Source organism: Ursus maritimus, unplaced genomic scaffold (assembly GCF_017311325.1).
Source record: "Ursus maritimus isolate PB19 unplaced genomic scaffold, ASM1731132v1 scaffold_7, whole genome shotgun sequence".
NCBI classification, from domain to species: Eukaryota; Metazoa; Chordata; class Mammalia; order Carnivora; family Ursidae; genus Ursus; species Ursus maritimus.
Genome location: NW_024426885.1, coordinates 15812536 through 15834476, shown reverse-complemented (window position 1 = coordinate 15834476; position 21941 = coordinate 15812536). Strand labels below are relative to the sequence as shown.

Below are 21941 nucleotides of genomic sequence, written 5' to 3'. Positions count from 1 at the left end.
GGCGGGAGTGGGAAAAGTGACCAGAGGCCCCCAAAAAACAGCAGTTCCTAAGAAAGTTGTATACACCAAGACAGCAGGGTTTTAGCCAAGCTGGATGTCTGAACACGGCTCGTTGCTAGACACGTGGGAGACAATGCCTTAGGAAACTAAGCAATAGCGGAGGGACACTGTGAGGGGGGCTAGGACAGCTGAAATGAGCGGGCACCACAACAACATAATGAACGTGTACCCAGACATCCCTGCCACATCCTGGCACCTGCTGATGGGTGGGCATGAGGAGTGTGGGTGTTGGGGGTGGGGGAGTGTAGCTGTTGGAGGAGAAGCAGAGTTACACCACCATGTTCAAATTATGTTTATTAGAGAAATCAGGGCAAAAGGATGCCTCCAAAGCAAGGCTCTGATTTAATCAAAAGGATTCAGGGAACCAGGGCAGGCTCATCTTCAAGAGACACTAACAGGATGCTCTCTTAAAGCCAATGTTCTGAACACCAGCAAATACATACATTTTTAGACAGCTCGGCAGAGGTCGGAGAAAAGGCCGAGCTAAAAGATTTTGTTCACTTCTGGCCAGCTCCCCCTGCTCCTTTGTCACCTCTTCCAAGAGAGGACATTCCCACCTTGCTACCTCTCTATGATAAAGATGTGCCAGGGTCATAGGGAAGCCTGATATTAACCTTAACATAGACAACCACTTAGTGTCCCCCCTATAACTGTCTGGAAAAGGGTTCAGGCTTCAGACCAGCCCAGCCCAGGAGTGTGAATGTTCCGGAAGGCAGGATGGTGTGGACATGACCGTGACCTTCCAATCACAGAGGGATACAATCCCTGGTCCGACATGGCCTCTTGAGGCGGGGGCTGTGCCTTACCCGTGGCTGTACCTCTTGCCATATACCCTCTGGTGCTGCAAACTCTCCCTATGTGTTTGTGGAATGAATAAGGGAACGCCATCCTTGGAACTGGTCCAGCCTGCTTTGTGCAGAGAGTAAAACTTCAGTGAGGCCCTCAGGTGATCCCTCACACTAATAACGCTGTCAAAGCATTTATCGAGCTTTCAAAAAGGCCCTCGGTGGGATCCCACGCCTGTCTCTGCCTCTCTCCCTGTTACCCGCTGGCTGGACTTTTCTGGTGCAGGAGGCGGGTTCAAGTCAGCTCTGTTGGGGGCTTGTGAGCACCGCAAGCCAGGATGAAGAATGTGGTATTTTTAACCACACAGAAGTCTTTTAATTTTATGTAGCTAAATGTATCTACCTTTCCTTTTATGACTTGAAGGCTTTGTATCCTGTATAAAAGGTCAGGAGCCTTTTAACATTCTTGGGTCATAAACCCACCTGTGTCTTCTTCTAGGGTATTGATTGCTTCATTTATTTTATACTTAATTATTTAATACATTAGGAATTTTATGTGCATATGAAATAAGAAAGGGGTCCACATTGACTTTTTCTAAACAGCCAGTTGTACCCACATTATTTAGGGAATAATCTCTCTTCTCACACAGATCTTAAAATGCCACTTCACTATAACTAAATTCCATATAGATATGTTCACTGATCTTTTTCCACCACTCTATTTTTTCTCCAAACTAAATTGGTTTAATTATTGCAGTGTCATATCGTTTTAATATTCAGTTAGGCTAATCTCTCTTAATTACACTTCTGTTTCAGAATTTCACATATTTCATTGTGCAAAATGAAGAACAGGACTGTTTTGCCATATCTCTAAAAAAAAAAAGAGTCTGCTCGTATTTTAATCGGGATTTCCCTTCCTTTATAGAGAGATTTAGGGGAAATGAACATTTTTACAAGACGGTGTTTTGTTATCCAAGAGCATGGTAGCTCTCTCTAATGGCTTAGACATTTTATGTTCCTGAAGGCAGTTTTTAAATTTTCTTCGTAGCATTCCTATATGTTACACTTCACTTCTTACTAATGCTTACTATGCTTAATTGCCATTTTTTAAATTCTAATAACATGCTGTTTCCTGTTTTGGAATACTTCTTTACCACTTCTCCATTTTGCAAATTCCACTCATTTTTCAAGGCCCTATTCCTTTTTTTTAGTTTTATTTATTTTTTTATCTTAATTTTTTTTTATTATATTATGTTAGTCACCATACAGTACATCCCTGGTTTCTGATGTAAAGTTCGATGATTCATTAGTTGCGTATAACACCCAGTGCACCATGCAATACGTGCCCTCCTTACTACCCATCACCAGTCAAGGCCCTATTTCAATATCACTTGCTTGTAAAGTTTTCCTTGGCCCAATATCCATCAGAATGGACCGCTGTCTTTCCTCTGTGCTCCTTCAACATCTTCTATGTACCACCATCATACCACTGGCCCCTTGCAGCTTCTGTGCACAGGTCGCTCACCTTCCCTAGTCGGAGAGCTCTGTAAGTAGAGGAGCTAGAACCCCCCAACCCCCTAAGCCTGGCTCATAGTAAGCACTCAGTGATTACATCGAGTGAATGAATGAATGCCATATGCTTCTTCATGTTTCAGTAGCATTTTTGCAGTGTTAACCATAATGTTGATAAATGGGAAAATTTGCAATAACGTGACAACAGGTTTTTTTCCTTAAACTAAACATAAGCCATGTTTTAAAATGCAGAAAATTAACTCATAATGAAAAATAATAAATAATTAAGAAATAAACACTAGATATATTATTTTCCTGGCATATATATTCAGCCTAATATAAAGAGGAAGTGTTACGGTGGGTAGAGCATACTCTGGCATTAACAAGACCTGAATTTAAATCTTGGATCAACCACTTATTAGCTAGATGGTCTCAGGCAAGTTACTTCTTCTCTGCCTCATTTCCTCTGTCTGTAAAATGGGCACAATAAATATCTTCATCTTAGAATGGCTAAGACATAACTCAAACTGAAATGTCCAAAGGGCTTGATTCCCTGCTCCTCAAACCTGCTCCTTCTACACTCTTCCCCATCCCAGTTAATTACATGCTATTCTCCCAGGTGCTAAAAAAGAAGGAGGAGGAGGAGAAGAAGGAGGAGGAGGGGAAGAAGGAGGAGGAGGAGAAGGAGGAGGAGAAGAAGGAGGAGGAAGAGAAGAAGAAGGAGAAGAAGAGAAGAGGAGGAGAAGGAAAAGGAGAAAAAGAAGAAGAAAAGAGAAGAGAAGAAAGGAACAGAAGAAAGGAAGCATCCTCAATTCTCTCCCTTTCACTTCATGCTTCCAACCTACCAGCAAGTCCCATAAGCGCTTCCTTAGAAATAGTTCCAGAACCCAGTGACTTCTCACCAGCTATTCTCCTACCATCTGGTCTAAGTCACCATCTTCTCTTTTTCTGATCATTAAAATGGCCTCCTCACTGGTCTTCCTGTCCGCTACCATCTACTCTCCACATTGTGGACCAAGTGATCATTTTCAACTCCATCAAATCAAGTCACAACTCTGCTGAGAACTACCCAAGGCTCTCCTATCTCAGTCAGTCTCACTCAGAGAAAAACTCAAGTCCTCACAGAAATCTGCAAGGATGACAATCCCAACCCCCCACCTCTCCAACTTCATCTTCCTCCTTCTCGCCTGTTCTCTCTGACCCAGCCACACTGGGCTCCCTCCTGGTCCTCAAGATAGACCTCAAGCCTTTGCATTGTTTGTCTTACTGTCTAGAAAACCCTCTGTCAGAATTTGCATGACCCTCCTCAATTCCTTTGGGTCCCTGCCCAAATGTCACTTTATCAAAGAGGCCTCCCACTATCATCCCATATAAAATAGCACCTCCCCTGCCCTCATTTCTCTAGACTTCTCTCTTCTACTTGTTCTTTATTTTTCTTTAGAGCCCTTTATCACCACCTGTCACGTTATATGTTTATTTGGTAAGTGGCTGTCTTACCCCGATACCTAGAACAACCTGAGCACTTAGCAGGTGTTCAACTAATACTTACTGAATGACTGGACGCACGAATACACGATTTATAACTACATTTCTACAATTTCTATAAAGTCTAGCCACAGAAAAGATTCTCCTAAAATAAACAGTAACTAAGGAGCTGGTGAGAAAACTAAACCATCAAGGATACTCATGCTCATTACTTAACCCAATTGCTTAAATGAATCAAAATAAAGATTCCCTTGTTTTACACAGAACAACAACAACAAAAATCTCCCCAGAATCCATTAGAGACTGCCAACCTAAACCTCTTTTCCACATTTTTTGTAACATTTAAAAATTATGGCTTTCCCCCCTCCCTCTGTCCCCCAGACTCTAGGACTCCTCTCCTTCTGTTCATTCCTATTTGGAGCTGGAAGCCAGAAATAGCTGTTTACTTCATTGTCCTCATTTCCCTGCATTGTTACCATTCAGTTCTCTGGTGGCTACCCTGTGGTGGATGTGTTTTGTAAATGAATTCTCAATAAGTTGGAGAAGAAAAGCATGAGTTAAGACCTTGGACACAGTCTTAAGCCAAACATATGACAGGGTATTTTCTGTAGGGAAAACTGTGAATTGACTCTAATGGTTTCATATATACCATCAAAATATTATTGTCATATGTAATGATATTATAGAGCTGGAGAAAGAACACACTGTATAAAGGACTTTAATTTATTAAAATGTGAATAGTAATAATTTTGTATGTAGAGTGCTTCCTCTTATAAACCTGAAAAAAAATTATCTAACAAAGGACCACAATCATATGATCTCTAATCAAACAGCAAGTAATTTTTGAGTGCTTGGCCCACAACTCCTGCTTTCTTTTTTACGCTCATGGAGGGCTCAGTAAGACAAAGGATTTTATATGTACATCTACTAAATGAGGACTTGCCCATCCAGTTATCATAAAACAAAATATGGACAAATTCCTTATAGTAGTAAATGCATATTACATAATTTTCCCAATAAAATAATGCAATGTACTAGGGAAATACATCTCCAATACATTGGAGAGAGTCATCAAGTAGGTAGTACGTCCAAGAATAACCACAGGTAAATCAAGCATTTCAAAGCTGCTCTGAAACTGCATTAACTGGAAGAAAAGAACCATTCATTTAAAATTACTATGGGGGGAGCAGGGGGCGGGAGGGCACCTGGGTAGCTCAGTAGGTTAAGTGTCTGACTCTTGATTTTTGGCTCAGGTCATGATCTCAGGGTCATGAGATCAAGGCCCACGTCGGGTTCCAAGATTCTCTCTCTCCCTCTCCCCTGACCCTCCCCCCCAAAAATAAATAAATAACAATAAATAAAATGACTATAGAGGGACCAAAGACACTAAACATTTCCATTCCAAAACAGCTCTGCACTAGATAATTTACTCCAACAGAAGGTAAATTCTAATTTAGAAGGTGAATTACCATCCCCTGCCCAAAAAAACACACAAATACTCCAAAAATTCATCTGGGTTTGACTTTGTAGTAAATGTTATTTTTTGTCTATAGTAGTAATTATATCTGAACATACCAAATTCCCACAAGAGGGAACAGCCCAGAAAAGTGCTAGATGGAAGGTGAAGAAGTAGCCAGCCCAGGATTTAATTTAAATTCTCATGGGATAATATACAATGTAGCTAATACTACAAAAAGATATTCAGAAATTGACCAAAATTCTATCTTTTGAGACAAAGGACTACAATCCCACCAAAGCATGGTCTGGCTAGAAACTACTAGTTAGGAAAGCCACGGCCCCAATTTGCCTGGGATAGCCCCAGTATACAACTGTTGTCCAGTACCCATCAGGTTTAGCATTTGTCCTAGACAGAAATATCCCATTTGGATGATTACTTATATGGTATATGCAAAATACATTATATATTTAAATGTGAGCAATAAATGTTGATCAGTCCCTAATCAGGGTTTCCTAATGAGGCCCCAGCCTCATTCAATCACAAATTCTAACCCTCTTTAATGTTTTCTACACCAAAATCATGACAATCCTTACCCCCAGAGTATTCATTAAATATTTGTTAAATTACTTCATTAATTCATATATTAGTATCATCAGTCTAGACATGGATGAGAATTGGAATAAATCTGGCTACCTTAGGAGAAAGATTGAATAAATATTATCTGATTGAATATCAGTGAGAAAGGTCAAAAGACCAAAAGAGTTAAATATTGCCCATCACAGTCTTCTTGCTTGCTGTCAAGAAACTTACAGATAAATAGTTGACATGTCTGTTCTTGGGGGAAGAGGAAAGAAGAAAGCATATATTTTCTTAAATGGAATCCCTTTTATAACTCATATAAATTTCAACTCCACTGGCATCTCTTCCTTTCTCAATAAAGAACAAATGTAATAATTAATTTATACTAGCAAATACTTACTTTTTTCCTACTCAAATCCAGTCTATTTTCAATTTTTAACAATCTTGTAGCTACATCAATCCCTCTATTGCTCTTGTATATTCTCCCTCTCTCTCTCTCTTCCTCTCTTGTTCCCTGTTCCCCAGACCATGAGGTATTCACAAAGGCAGCAGAGAGCATACCCTAACCTGCAGGGGAGAAAACAAGAGATAAGAATGGAAGTGCCTCAGGTAAGCCTGCCGGAAATGGAGGGCTTGCTCTTTCCACAGGCTAGAGTCATAGGTACCTGTGGAGTCTTCCATGCTGTCTCCAAGATGGGTAGAGAAGATGGGCTACGCAAGACAACAAAGCTTCAGAATGCTTCTCAAAAAGTCCTTAAGGAAACTGAACAAAATGGGGTCTCTGGGCGCAAACTATTTACAGACTACACATTTTAAGAGAGATCAATCCCATTATACCAGTATAGTGAAGGCAACGTATACTGTCAGTTCCTAGTGACATTGTAAAATAGAATGAGTACAGACAGACAGCTGGATTTTCAATGATGTGTGTATGATTATGAACTCTAGGAAGGCTTGACAGATTTCTATGGGATGGATGGATGGATGGATGGATGGATGGATGAATGGACGGACGGAAGGATGGTATTCCTAGCGACGACTACTTTCACCAGGGTGAAATGCTAACCACTCACATTCTTTTTCCTTTCTCTATCCAAGTACATTGGAAACCAGGGATTAAGCAGATAACAGACAGCCACAAGTGAAGTACATCTGAGGTGTTACTAAGTAGCATCTTGTGAATGGAGCACCAAATGTCAAACTGCATCCAGTGATTAGTACTACTTATATCAACGAATACTAATACAGATTAAGTTAGAGAAGAACCTGAAAGCAGAGGCTTATGAAAAAGAAATATTTCTCCCAAAAAGATGATAAAGACTAATTTACCATCTCAAAGGAAATGTTCCATAAATTTTACAAAGCTTCATCTTTCATTTTAATGGGCTCTAATTAGTGCTGTTTTGTTCTTCCCTAGAACTGAGGGAGCTATAAGGTGCATATAAAAACAGGATCAAGTTAAGTACACACACTTCTCCTGGGGGAATGGCCTCACTCCTTCCCCTTGCTATGGACGAACACGTTGTTTGGCTATTCCGTATTCAGCCTTCCCATGTGCCAGCATGCTTAAGCACTGGGATGTTCTGGTGTCAAGTATAAAGCTAATGATAAGGCTCATAGCCTAAGAAAGGAAACACAAGAGTGGGCTTTTGGCAAGATGTCTACCTCAATAAGAACTGTGGTCAGGATGAAAATGTAACTCACTCCAGTATTATTTGGTGATAAAATACCATTTTTAAAGTGTACTGTGGGGGCGCCTGGTTGGCTCAGTCATGGGGCACCTGGGTGGCTCAGTCATTAAGCGTCTGCCTACGGCTCAGGTCATGATCCCAGGGTCCTGGGATTGAGCCCTGCATCGGGCTCCCCGCTCAGCGGGAAGCCTGCTTCTCCCTCTCCCACTCCCCCTGCTTGTGTTCCCTCTCTTCCTGTCTCTATATCAAATAAATAAAATCTTAAAAATAAATAAATAAATAAGCAAAGTGTATTGTGGGTAGCTGTACAACCAGGGATGAGTTGTTGCCTGAATGTTACCAAGAACAGACCTCTCACTTCCCTTCTCTGCATTTGTAGTTCTCTATTTAGGAAGAGACTTTGATGTAAATGCTTACTAGCTTCATCCATCGTCCCCTTGCCTTCCTGCTCTTCTTCCCCCCTCACCACAAATCTCGTGCCCCCTCATATTTCCCAGCCTTCTTGCTCCCCGCATACCCTGCACTCTCTCTCCTCCATGTTTCCACCTGTGTTGTTCCTTCTGCAAGGAAAGCACATTGTTAGTGTTCTGCCTGCCAAATTCCTACTCATCCTGCGAGGTCCACCTCAGATTCTATCTCCTGTGCGAAGCGAAGCTATTTGTTATCAGCAGCCACAATTAGCTGGCCCTCCCATACCAGCGTGATTACTCCTTGATGATAATCTTCATCACATCCTATTCTTGTCAGCTGTGTACATAACTTTACACACACACACACACACACACACACACACACACACACCCCTAACTCAGTTTACGTTCCTGAGATGAGGACTAACCGTTTTTCATTGGCTATAACTAGTCCCTAACAGAATAAGGCATGCTATTATATTAAGTGACACAAACTTCCAAATAAGATCAGAAGTATGTACCTGTTCGTAAAATCAGTTATTTAAGAATTTAACTGATCCTCAGAAACACACAGACATCATACATGAAGAACATATATAAAATAACTTGATACTTATAGTTTTAAATATAAGAACTGGTCTCAGAATTGGCTTTGCTACAAATTCATGGACACACATATCAAGTGTATTAGAACAGTTGCCTACGCAGAGAAAAGGAACGTGAGAGGCGCCTGGCTGGTCCAGTCAGAGGCGTGTGCAACTCTTGATCTCAGGGTAGTAAGTTCAAGCCCCACACTGGGTTTAGAGATTACTAAAACAAATAAACTTTAAAATAAATAAACAGATAGCTAAGATAAGAGAGGGGTCTGATGATGAACTGATGATGACAATGAGCCATAACCTGAGAAAATATGATTAACTCAAACTTTTCTACCTGAGGTCTCAAAACAATAAATAAATAAATAAATAAATAAATAAATAAATAAATAAATAGTAATGCTATTTACAGATACAATGTGGGAACAATTTAACCTTCTGAAAATCTTTTCTGAAATATGATTCTCCCATTTATGAGGTACTGATATCAAAAACTATTTCTCTTTTGTAAAAAAAAATCTATTTATTGAATTACAACCCATTTATTTTGAATACAAGAAAAGTGCTAGAAGTGTAATGCGTTGCTCTTTCGATTTTTTTCGTATCAAAACTAATAATGGCTAAGCTTGGCTTTCAAATATATCTTATTTGCCTTCAGTTTGAGAAACCACTTGAGGCTCTGTAACTCAAGAGAAGAAAAGCTTAGCTAATACAGGCCAGAAAAATGGCCCCCCGTATGACACCAAAAAAAACCCCTCCATGTATTAATCGTCACAGCATCACCATGAGAAACTGACACAGGTTGAGTGATGCAACTGGTAGTTATGGCAGCCATCCAGCTCCAGGAAGAAGTAAGAGAGAGAAAGAAGAAACAGGACGGATGTCCCCCCTTTATCAATGAACAGATACGAGTTTGTTGAGCCCCACCATAAGCATGGAAGCAGAAGAAGTCAGCAAAAAGACTGTAACTCTGATTCTTATAGTCTCCCTGCACCCCCAACACTGTGGAAGATCCACTGTCCAGCAGAGGACTTTACTGCTACTCTAGAAAGCTGATGGCAGCCCTCGCTGCCTCTCTGCCTTCACCAGATACTGCCTAGGACTCAGCATGGTCTGCAACCAAAGCCCCTAATGCCAAAGTGAGGACACTTGAGGCCAATCACGTCCAACTACCTCTCCCATTCCTGCAGTCTGACTCATGGAAACAATGAAAAGCCCCCATCCCTATTCATTTCCTCTCCCTTCTCATCCCCTTCCACCTTGTGCTTCTTCCCTCTGACTGCACATCTCCCACCACTGACAGCCTTCCACTGTGCTGTCTGAAACCACAGCTCCTTGTAAATAAAACTCCCTACATCCTTGGCCTTTCCCCAAAGTGCCCTCTGCCATCTCCTGACTCAGCTGAGATCTGGCTCTCTTCTCGCTGGCAAGCATGCCATCCTGCATCAACAGGCTTTCCAGGTCAACACACATTGTACTGTTTCTTTTCTATGCCCCCTCCCGAAAAAGTCCATCCCTTAATCCCACCCTAGGTCATCTGGCTCCTCTAAGAACCCAGCTCGTTCTCCAAGAACACAAGTCTGTTTTCTTCAAGATCTCATAGTCCTTACCCCCATGGCTGTATTCAGGGCCACTCCTTTTTTTTTTTTTTTATCACCATAATACTCTCTCTCTATATCCCATATTTTCTCTCTCTTTCTCTCTGCACTCAGCATATCCTATTATTGTAAGTATTTATGTATTTGTCTCTTCCACAAAACTGTGAGCTCCTTGATAGTATATACTAGGTCCTGTTCACCAACTGCTAGCACATAACAGGTGTTCAATAAATGTTGAATGAATGAATAAAAACCTATGTTCCTGACTTGAAAAAAATGAACGAATGGGGAGGAACTGCACATTTTTTCGTTGTTGGGTTTTTCTCTCGATCTGTTAAAGCTATGTCTACTTGCTAGCAAACAACAAAGAAGTATTCAAAGGAAAGCCGGCTGTCTCCTCTCCCCACCCTTGCCTTTGAGGTCACCTTGGTGTGTACTGCTCTATGGTATTCTCTGTGCCCACAGAGCACACACATATGCACACATATGGACTTTTCTCAGTTTACAAAACCGGGATTATGTATTACATACACTTTATTCTAAAACTTGCCCTTTTTCACTTAACAATGTACGATGGCCATCCGTCCAGACCAAACACATTATGGATCTAACTCATTCTTTCTAATAGTTGCATAATAGTCCATCATATGGATGTGCCATAACTTAGTCCCTCATTCCCCAATGGATGAACATTCAGATTTCTTCCAGTTTCATGGAAGTTCTGAAAACAAAGATTATGATCTAACATTTCTAAGAGCATACATACTTTGAGGTCTTTCTCTGCCAGTGCATTGGACTCTATGCACACACACCTGCACCTTTCTTCTCAAGACCCAAGCTTCTGAAAAGCCAGTGGGTTCATGAGTGATCTCTTATGTGTACACTGTCACATGCCTTGTACAGACTAGGTACTTAATATTTATTATATTTAACCAAATCTAACAAAGTATGTACTGCTTGCCACACTGAATTCTGAGGACTTGGGAGGAAGAGAATAAAAATAGGGAATTTTCATTCTTATCTTTATGTATTTCTTACTTGAATTTATAATATAATACTTTATAATTTAAATATTTAGTATATCTATTAATTTGCTAATATAAATATTTTTATTATATTAATATATTATTAATGCATTGTAATATGTTATTTTTATATTTCATAAGCAGCTTTTTTTCAAAACTTGCTGGATGATACAGAACCGTGAATTAGAAGAAACTAGCCCTAATCCAGTGGATGCCAAATGTCCCTATACATAAGAATTCATTGGGGCTTATTAAACATTCAGATTCCCAGGCCTCTCTGAATATTCTCACTCAGTAGATCTGAAACAGAGCCCTCCCATCAGCATGTCAAATATTCCAGATGATTCTTATTGCTGTACCGTAATGATTTTTAGAATTCACAGGGTATCTTTACACATACATGGATTTGGGGGCTCTGCTTTCAGAGCTTATGAGCCACTAGATCTGGAATGAGGCCTGGGAATCAACATTTTAAGAAGATTACCTAGACTGTTCTCCCCAGTTGTGGAAACTCTAAGTGTTACAATTTCCTCTAGCTGGCAAACCAAAAATCAAGATACGATGGCTCCATTTAGGCCTTTAGTAGTAAAAATACAACACCAAACTAAAAGCCTTTGATGAAACTATTCTAAAAGACCACAAGACGGGAATGCCTTAACTTGTCCTATCACGGAATTAAAGAATATTTTTTATTGTTAGCTTGAATAGTGAATTGAATTTTAGCACGCTTTTTCAATCTTAAAGACCAGAGGAATTAAAGAATGATCCTTTTCTCTCTAAAATTTTTAATAAAATCACTTTTCTTATGAAATTCAATAGTTTTCAATGTTTAAAAAATATTTCTACCCCATCATAACCTATAAGCCTAGATATTAGAAATAAGCAGAGATCATTTCTTAGGTTAATGAAATGTATCTTTCCAAATGTCTAAAGATCTACCTATTTATAAATTAGGTATTTAAATAGGCACATTAACTTTCTGACCCTGAAGCTTTATCCCTACTTTCAGGAGTATAGGTGAGAGCAGATACTGAATTAGAAAATCACAGCAAAGCTCATAGTTTGACATCTTTTGCAAAAAATAAATGGCAAACAGACATTTTTCCACACCAGCTCAATTCCACAGCTACTCTACTAGGTACTCTGCTAATCACTTAGAATTGGTTTGTTTGTTTGTTTTACAAATTCATAAAAACACAAGTGCTTCATAAAAACATCAGAAAAATCCTCAGTCGGTAATATGCAAGAAGTTCTGGTTCTCAAAACTGAAGTAGGAGGAAACAGAGTGGAAATAGCAAGTTAATAACAGCAAGGATCAACTGTCTTTTTTCCTTCACTCTGTCATTACCCAATGCCCATGAAAGTATTGGGTCTTACAACCTACTTACAAAGGCCATTTCCTTTAAACTTAAGTATAGGCATTTTCTCTCTCTTCTTGGTAAATCAATGATTGGGATGTTTACTAATATTCAAAGGACTAATAATGAAAAGGCAGTAAAACAAAGTGATGTGATCAGAAGTCAGACAGACCTGGATGGAAATCAGGATCTGCCACTTACCAACCATCCGAGCTCAGGAAAGTTACACAATCTCTCAATACCTCAGTTCCTTCATCTGTGAAATGAGGAGGTAATAACAGTACCTACTTGACAGTTATTGTGAAAATTAAATGATTTAATACATGTAAAGTACCTGACAATAATAAGTATGCAATAACTGCTATTAGTTACCATGGTGTTTTGCCCCTGCAATAGTAGTCAGATTTTTAACTATTAAATGCAAAATTATCAACACAGAGTTTGAAGAGAAAACAAGACAACAGAGTGACATGTGTATGTTTAACTCCAAATCATTCTTCTTGAAACCAGGTTCAAGAAGAAATATTTGAGAAATACTGAGAAATATCTGAACCCAACCCAGGGCTCTAGCCCTCTGAATCCCTGGGGCCATCCTCATTCATATCCTCAGATAAACCACAGAAACCCCATAATAGAAGGGGCCAGAGACAAGGCAAAACTTCCAGGTATGTTGCGGGAGGGCGGAGGAGGTGGGTGGGGAATTGGTTTCTTAATGAACTTGACGCTTCCTAGGACATGCCAGCTTCCCAATAGTTATATGGCTCCTATGGTGTGCAAGGTACTGTACTAAGGGGTTTGGGTGATATATAGCTGGATCAGAAGTGGACTCTGACCACAGAGAGCTTTACAACCTGTGAGGGCTATTCCTCCCATGTTCCTTCTTGTACTTAGGACAGAGATCGGGACCAAGAGCCTTGGGGTTAGAACACAGTTCAGAGATGGTATAGCTAGAGTCCTTTGGAAGATCCCATATACACACCCAGGCCCCTACAATCACATCTGTTCCACCCTCTTTTTTCTTTCTTTAAACACAAATCATTAGGCAACATTAGGCAGATAGTTTCTTGGGGCCTCATGTCACCTCTGGCACCCAGTATTTACAAATGTAAATTCTGTCATTCCACCTAGCCCTTATCACCCCATTTCCAGGTATGGAACCAACGACATATTGCCAGATCAACAAAGACCAGTCTCCTTAAACAGGAATTTAGACATTGGAAATTAGTCTATTCATTACATGCCCCAGAGTGAACCCTGAAAAGCAGCACTAAATTTTCCAACAGATGTTACTGAATTCCTTAACTGTGCCCCTCCAAAAGCAGGGTTAACCCTTCAGAGTAAAAAAAAAAAAAAAAAAAAAAAAAAAAAAAACACAAAAACACCTCTGCAACTCCTCTTACAAGTTTTAGGGTATCAAAAGGGGTGGTACTTATTGCTTTGCAAATACCCTTTCTCAAGATAATATTTTCCTGAAATGCTTATAGCAAAGCAACCAAGTCACTCATTTTAATTGCTAGCAAACTGCACAATGACATGATCTCTTTAATATTTCACTCATAGTAGCAGCCACTGAGCTATGACTAACCCACTCTCCCCAGCATCACCACTGGCTCCAGATGGCAAGAAATACATTCCCTTCACTCTTGCCTGAAAAGCAATTTGGATTTTTTTTTTTTTTTTTTACTTTCACCCTGTTTTACCTGCAATAACTGTTTCACTCTAGAAAGAAAATGGGTGGGGGATGAAGATGAATGCTAAGAGGAGTACAGGTAGAGGGAATTTACTTTTTTTTAATGGGGTGTAAGCACTGCAGCTTTAAATCTTACTGCATCAAGCCCTGGATTCCTTCCATAACCAAGCTGCAAAATGGTAACAAGGAGGAAAAAAATACCTCTTCCTCTCTCCTGGACAGCCCTTCAGGCGGCTCCCCAGCAGGACAAGCAACGGGAAGCCCATCCCCCACGCCTTCCCAGCCCAGCCGTGAGGCTTGTACAGGTGAGCCAGGCACCGACCTTGGCCCTCAGGCTTCTCCCACATCCGGGGATCAAGGTCAAGGGCGAGAGCTTCCTTCTACCCTCCCCAGCCGCCCAGAGCCCAGGGATCCGTTGCCAAAGTTTCAGGCCGGGTTGGGGCCAGCGCGGCTCCCGCAGCCCCTAGCCCTTCCGCACCTGCCCGGCCCGCCCTGGTCCGCGCCCTGCCCCGCCCGGCCTGGCGCGCGGTCGGGGGACGGTGCCCACCTGGTCCCCACTCACCCCTCGCGGACATGGTTCAGGCTGCAGGAGCCGAAGCAGGGAGGGCAGAGGAGAAACCCGGCAGGGCGTGAGGAGGAAAATATCCCCGAAACGCACACCAGCGCACACGCGCCCGCCGCCCGCCGTGGGGAGGCGGCTGGTAGCGCGGGGACGCCGCCCGCAGGACACCTGGCCGCCCGCTGGGCGCAGCGCGGCGGGCAGGCGGGGACGCTGCGACCGCGGGGACCCGCCGCCGGGCGCGGCAACGCTGACAGCCAGCGGCCCGCGCTGGGCGGGGCCCGCCTCTCCGGCCTCCCCCGCCTACCCTCCTCCCAGGCCTCCCACGCCTCCCCCGCCCCAACCGGGCCCACCCTGTCCAGCGGCCACTGGGGACGCGCCGCCGGCTCGGCTGCGGCGCCAGGCGGGGCTTTTGTCCCCGAGCGAGGTGGGGTGTGCAGTAAGGGTCTGCGTCTTCCCCTCCCCCGACTGGGATTCTTAATTTAAAATAATTAATAATAATATTGTTGCTATTATTAGTGGCTTTCCAGCCTCCTGCTTTGGTCCCAGAGAAAGACAGCAAGAAAGAGCTGTTCTGCTCCCTCCCCTAAATGATGCCCTTGACCAGAGAGGAAGACCACGACTGCCCTAGGGGACTTGACCCTTAGTGGGAAGAAGGCCTTGGGCAGCTCATGCTCCGGGGTCAAAGCAAAATTAGCAAAATTAGCGACCAGGGAGCCCCTTCGATGTCTTCTGGGTGGGATGGGCGAGACTTTTCTTCAGCGACCTTTGAGGTAAAGCCCTGCAGAGCAGGGCTGAGCCCACTTGGCTTCTCGAGTCAACAGACACTCCAAGAATGCTGTGGACATATTTGATTCATTGTTTCTACTCTGAAGTGTCAGAGCTGGGCTGGATTGGAGAGGAGGGCTAGCCTTCCAAACAAATCCACTTTTTCTACACACCAGGATAAAACCAGAAAACACAAAAGCAGTCTTCTAGTGCCCAGAAGATAATCTTGATGGTAGAGCTTGATGGTAGTAAGCAATATAACAAAAGCCACCAGATCCAGAAGTTATAAACTGAAGAGGTGGGATTCTAAGCTTGGAGAACAATCACAGTAACTTATTTAACCTGTAAAGACTGATGGAAGAATTCTAAGTTTCAGGAATTCACACTCACTCCCTTCTCCGTCAGCTAGTCCTCTGTATGTTCTCACAACACATATTCTAGTTATTTTCTAAGTGGGCACTTTCCAAATCCATCCTGATATGTATGATGAGTCTGACAATCCAGGAGTATTCAAAGAACATGTGAACATAATAGCTCTAGAAAAAAATAATAAATTGGTGGATAATTGAGCATCATCAAAGAAAGCCCAATCAAATGATCATGTGGTGAAGGAAATATGAGAAAGAAAATAAGTAATAAGGGGCACCTGGGTGGCTCAGTCGTTAAGCGTCTGCCTTCGGCTCGGGGAGTGATCCCAGAGTCCTGCGATCGAGCTCCGCATCTTCCACCCCGCATCTTCTCCCTGCTCCGCTGGGAGCCTGCTTCTTCCTCTCCCACTCCCACTGCTTGTGTTCCTTCTCTCACTGGCTCTCTCTCTCTGTCAAATAAATAAATAAATAAAATCTTTTTTTTTTTTTAAAGGGAGATAAGTAATGAAAGTAGAAGTGCTCAAATTCAACTACCAACTACAAAAATTAACTCATTTATCCATCTTGACAACATCTTTTTCACTGTATTCTAGGCAAAAAACTTGCCAGTAAATCACAATCCAGTTGGTTCAGTCTCAAAATAACTCTTCTTTCTGGCTATCCTCAGTCCACTATTAGGTCTTCTGACCCAAAGGATGATTACACTATTAGCCTAGCTGCTCTCTCCACAACTAGCCTCCACCACCTCTGGGTCATTCTGCCTATTACCTTAAGAATGGTTTTCCTAAAACACTATTTATACTATGGCATCTTCATACTCCAAAACCACCAGTACATTCCCACTGATCTCCAGATAAAGCCTCAACATTTCAAAATGTCTTCATCTACACAATGAATCCATTCAACAGACTTTCATTGAAATATACTATGTACCATTCTCTATGGTAAGTACTAGAGTTATAATGGTGAACAAGATAGAAATGTCCACCTGGAGCTTAAGGTCTACAGAGATTTTAAAGTCTGTAATCTATCCTCTCCCACCTCTCCAGCATCATCTCAAGCTATTTCCCTAAGGAAACATTCTGTTGTAAACAGAACACTGTCCCCTGTTTCTCAATAACATCATAACATCCAGTCTCCCTCATTCCCATTGCTCATTCTCATTGCTCTTCCCAAATGCCCTTCTTCTCACCCAAATTGTTATACAATCCCTCCTCATGAAATGTTCCCCAGCTACCTTAACCCACACTGATCTCCTTGGTTTCTCTACTTCTGTAGCCTGTACTTTCAGAACCACCTATTTTTACTTAATTCGATGCTGTGTCGCTATTGATAGGTTTTGTTATATGTGTTTCCTGTCTTCCCAACTGTTGTAAGTTCCTTGAAATCAGAGACTTGGATAGTTTTGTTGAACTGAATTTGTTCTGGAAGTATATTACAGAACATTTTTATACAGGACACCGTACTCACAAGATAGGGAGGTCCCAAAATTGTGTGTTTTTCTACCTTTATCCTTTAGTTAATATCCAGTCCTTTTCTCCAACTGCCTCAACAGCTCTGGTCCTTAGGACCTCACATCAGAAATACAGGTACAGTGCAAAAGCCTCATAATGAACAGATCTTACTTTTATCCTTAAGGTGCTTATAAAAGACTAACACACTCCTATATATAATTACAAGTCTGAAATAAGACACCTTACAAAATACTGTTAGACACACAGTTAGTACTCAGTACCCAACTGACTGGCAGCTTAGGAAATTGTAAGTTTATTGTTAAAGATTATCTTCGACTAAAGAAAGTTTGCCCTATGAGTTTAGCATTAGACTTTGGGTTATGTATCAGTTCAGATTTTAAAGTATATATGATTTGGGGCACCTGGGTGGCTCAGTTGGTCAAGTGTCTACCTTTGGCTCAGGTCATGATCCCAGGGTCGTGGGATTGAGTCTCCAGTCGGGCTCCCTGCTCAGCAGGGTGTCTGCTTCTCCCTCTCCCTCTACCCTTCTCCTTGCTCATGCTCTATCTCTCAAATAAATAAATAAAATCTTTAAAAAATAAAATATATATGATTTGCTTATATTTTGGAGTTATGATACTTTGAAATACCTTTTAGGGTCAATCATGTCATCCCAGAATCTCTTCCTATAATCTTAGAAATCTAAAACCAATTCTTCCAACCACAGAGCAACGAAGTTCCTATTAGTAGCCTAACATTCTAACAAATTTCTCATCTAAAATAACTGATAATACTTTAGAAATCACCTTACAGTTGTAAAGAATTTTAAGAGAAAAGTTAAGTGCCACTTTTTTGAGAAAGAGAGAGAAAGTGTGCACTTGCTTGTGTGAGTGGGTGTAGGGGTGGGGGTAGGGAGAGAGAATCTTAAGCAGGCTTCCACACTCAGCATGGAGCCTGACACAGGGCTCGATCTTACGACTCTGAGATAATGACCTGAGCTGAAATCAAGAGTTGGACACTTAACCAACTGAACCACTCAGGCACCCCTAAGTGCCAGTTTTTAAAGTCAGAAAATTAAGTATATTCTATTGGTTGAAATTATAAAAAGGAGTCTATATAGACCAAAGGGAAAAAACACATTTCAGTCTGTGTTTGAAAAAAGATAAGTTACTATTTGACTCTTGCCAAAAATACCCTTTCAACTTCTACTGGAAGGAAATTCAGTGTACATTATCAGTAATTTCTATTCTTTATTGATTTTTTTTAAAGTTTTACATTTTAATTCCAGTATAGTTAACATACAGTATTATATTAGTTTCAGGTGTACAATATAGTGATTTGATACTTCTATACATTACTCAGTGCTCATGACAATAAGTGTACTGTACTCTTTAATCCTCACCACCTATTTCACCCATCCCCCACTCATCTCCCCTCTGCTAACCATCTCTTTTATTGATTTTTTTAAATGATTGAATATGGATTCTTACTCCCACAGCTTTTTAACTGCTGACTCACCATCATTTCTCACTCTGAACCTAAATTTCTCATAAGTAGCATGACAATAATTCTGCTTTTTGCATAACTTCAAGTTAAAAAAAAGAGGCAGGCTGAGCTGCTCAATGACTTTTCAGCAAATACCTTTGTAATATATACCATGTAATAGCCAATGAGGAAGGTATGGCAAACAATTAGATAAAGTCTCTGTCCTCGTAGACACTTGCATTCTAGTAGACAAATATACAAGCTGGAGAGGCTAGACTTCATTTAGCCGGGCCAATTAAAAGGGGCTAAGATGATCCCACATCAGTAGCATGCCTGGCTCCCAAGAGAAGCAAACAAAAATCCTATTTTGATAAAAGCGTTTTCAATTTAGACCCCCTGGATTCCACAGATGATCAACCAAAAATGAGGTCATAATAAAAAATTACCAAATACACGGGGTGCCTGAGTGGCTCAGTTGGTTAAGCGTCCAACTCTTGATTTTGGCTCAGGTCATGATCTCAGGATTGTGAGATCAACCCCTGCATCAGGCTTCATGCTGAGCATGGAGCCTACTTAAGAGTTTCCCTCTCCTCCCTCTGCCCCTCCCTGCTCACACTGTCTCTAAAAAAATTTTTTTTAATTTAAAAATTAAAAAAAAAGAGATGAAATATATAAGGTAATAAAATAAAGTAATAAAAGATATAAATCACAAGAGACTATCAAAAATGACCAAGTAAATTTCAAAAAGAGTCAAATAGAAATTTAAAATATCAATAGTTAGAATTTTTTAAAAAATTCAATGGATAGGTAAAACAGAACATTAGTTGGAACAAAAGAAAGAATTACTGAAATGGAAGGTAGATATTAAAAATTACTAAGAACACAGCTCTGAAATATAAGGATATGAATAATATAAGAGAGGTTAAGATATATGGAGAATAGGGTGAGGTCTAATGTATAATTAATACATAAATTATAATTAATAGGAGTCCTACAAGAGAATAGAAAACATGGAAGAGAGACACCGTTTGAAGAAATAACAGCTGAAAACTTTATAAAAAGACATAAATCCATAGATAAAGGAAATATAACATCTAACAAGCAGGATGAATAAAAATCACATTGTCTTGAAACTGAACAACACTAAAGACAAAGAGAAGACCTGAAAAGCAGACAAAGAGAAAAGACATAGCCTACAAAGAGATAACAGAGTGACAACAAACTTCTTGATGGGAACGAAGAAAACCAGGAGACAATGAAATTCTGATTAGACTATAACTAGTCATTTAATATTGCATAAACAACAAAAATACATTTCAAAAATGAGGGCAAAATAAAGATACTTAACGATTACACAAATAATGATTTTTCCACTAATTTCTACATTATATGTATGTGTGTGTGTGTGTGTGTGAGAGAGAGAGAGAGAGAGAGAGAGAGAGTCTCCAGCAGACTCCCCACTGAGTGTGGAGCCTGATACAGGGCTCAATCTCACAACTCTGAGATTATGCCCTGAACTGAAATCAAGAGCCAGATGCTTAACCAACTGAGCCACTCAGGCACCCCTCAAATTGCTGGAAACCAGTAACAAAGAGGAAATCATGTAAGTGGCTAGAATAAAAAGAAACTACATGCAGAGCAACAAAGGTAAGAAACAGAACAGACTTCTTAACACAGTTAAGCTGTAAAGAAGACAATGGAAAGAATTTTTTAAGTGCTGAAAGAAAAAACTCTCAAACTAGACTTCCATATCCAGCAAAAATATTCTTCAATAATTAAAAGCTTTCTTCAACACACAAAAGCTGAGGAAACGCATCACCAGCAAACCTGTACTATTAGAATGTTGCAGAAAGTTCTTCAGGGAGAAAGAAAATGATACCAAGTAGAATCAAATAGAACCAGACTCAGACATAACCCAAGTTTTGGAATGACCAGACAAGGGCTTTAAAGTAACTATGAATCTGGATCTGGTGGAAAAGAAGGACAGACAACACATACAAAGAGATGGGGGAATTTCAGCAACAAGACAGAATCAATAAGAAAAGTGAAATGGAAATGCTAGATGTATCTGAGATGAGAATTTCTTCAGTGAGCTCATCAGTAGACTGGACACATCTGAAGAAAGAATCAGCAAATTTGAATATATGTAAAACAAGTTTGATTCAGTCACATATTGAAATATTATACATTTATGATAATAAATACACACCACAGCAGTACCCAACAACATGGCTGAATTGTAGAAACAGAATGTTGCTAAAAACAAGCCATACTAGAAAATGTATCATCTAGGGATACATACTTGTATGGTAAATACTTTTTTTAAACAAGAGAATTCTTTAAACCACACTATAACTCAGTGATGTAGCAGGCTCTGCTTGGCCATAGTTGACTGGACTGAGGTGAAGACTTGATCCAGAATGGGCCAATCCAGTTCTCTCTCTAGAGAATTTGGATTGATTGGGAGAGAGGACACTTATTAGTCTACTGTTTGGCCTCTGCCCTGAGAAGTGAGGTATTGTGAACTGAACTAGGCCCCCCACCCCCAAAACAGATGTTAAACTCTTAGTCTCCAGTGTAATGGTATTTGGACAGGGAGCCTTTGGGAGGTAATTAGATTTAGATGAGGCATTAGGGTAGGCTCCTCACCATAGGATTAGTATTCTTATAATAACAAACACCAGAGTTTTCTGTCTCTCTTTCTTTCCTCCTACCACATGAGGACACAGCAAGAAGACTCCCATGCATCAGCCAGGAAGAGAGCCCTCAGCAGAAATCAACGACGCTGGTACTTGACCTTAGACTTGGTCTCCAGAACTGTGAGAAAAATAATTTCTGTGGCATAGCCACTCAGTCTGTGGTTTTTTGTTGTGGCAGCCTGAGCTGACTAAAATACACAAGGAACTCTGTGAACATACAAAAAGACAATGAATTTTACATTTTAAATGGGTGAATTGTATGGTATGTGAATAAAGCTGTTTTGAAATAAATCACCAGAATCTCTGGGCTCAATTCCAGTCCTAAACTTCCTGGCTGGGAGACCTTGGGCAAGTCATTTA

The 21941-nt window shown here is 40.7% G+C and overlaps 1 protein-coding gene across 1 annotated transcript in view; it reads right to left on the bottom strand.

The window, feature by feature from the left end:
- LOC121101274 (actin-binding LIM protein 1-like) overlaps positions 1–14973 on the bottom strand; it is a 190164-nt gene extending 175191 nt beyond the window's left edge. Inside the window, exon 1 of the mRNA XM_040624498.1 lies at positions 14811–14973. Within this exon, the coding sequence (XP_040480432.1) occupies positions 14811–14823 (13 nt within the window). The 5' untranslated portion in view covers positions 14824–14973. The remainder of the gene's footprint in view (positions 1–14810) is intronic.
- Between the last annotated feature and the right edge of the window lie 6968 nt (positions 14974–21941).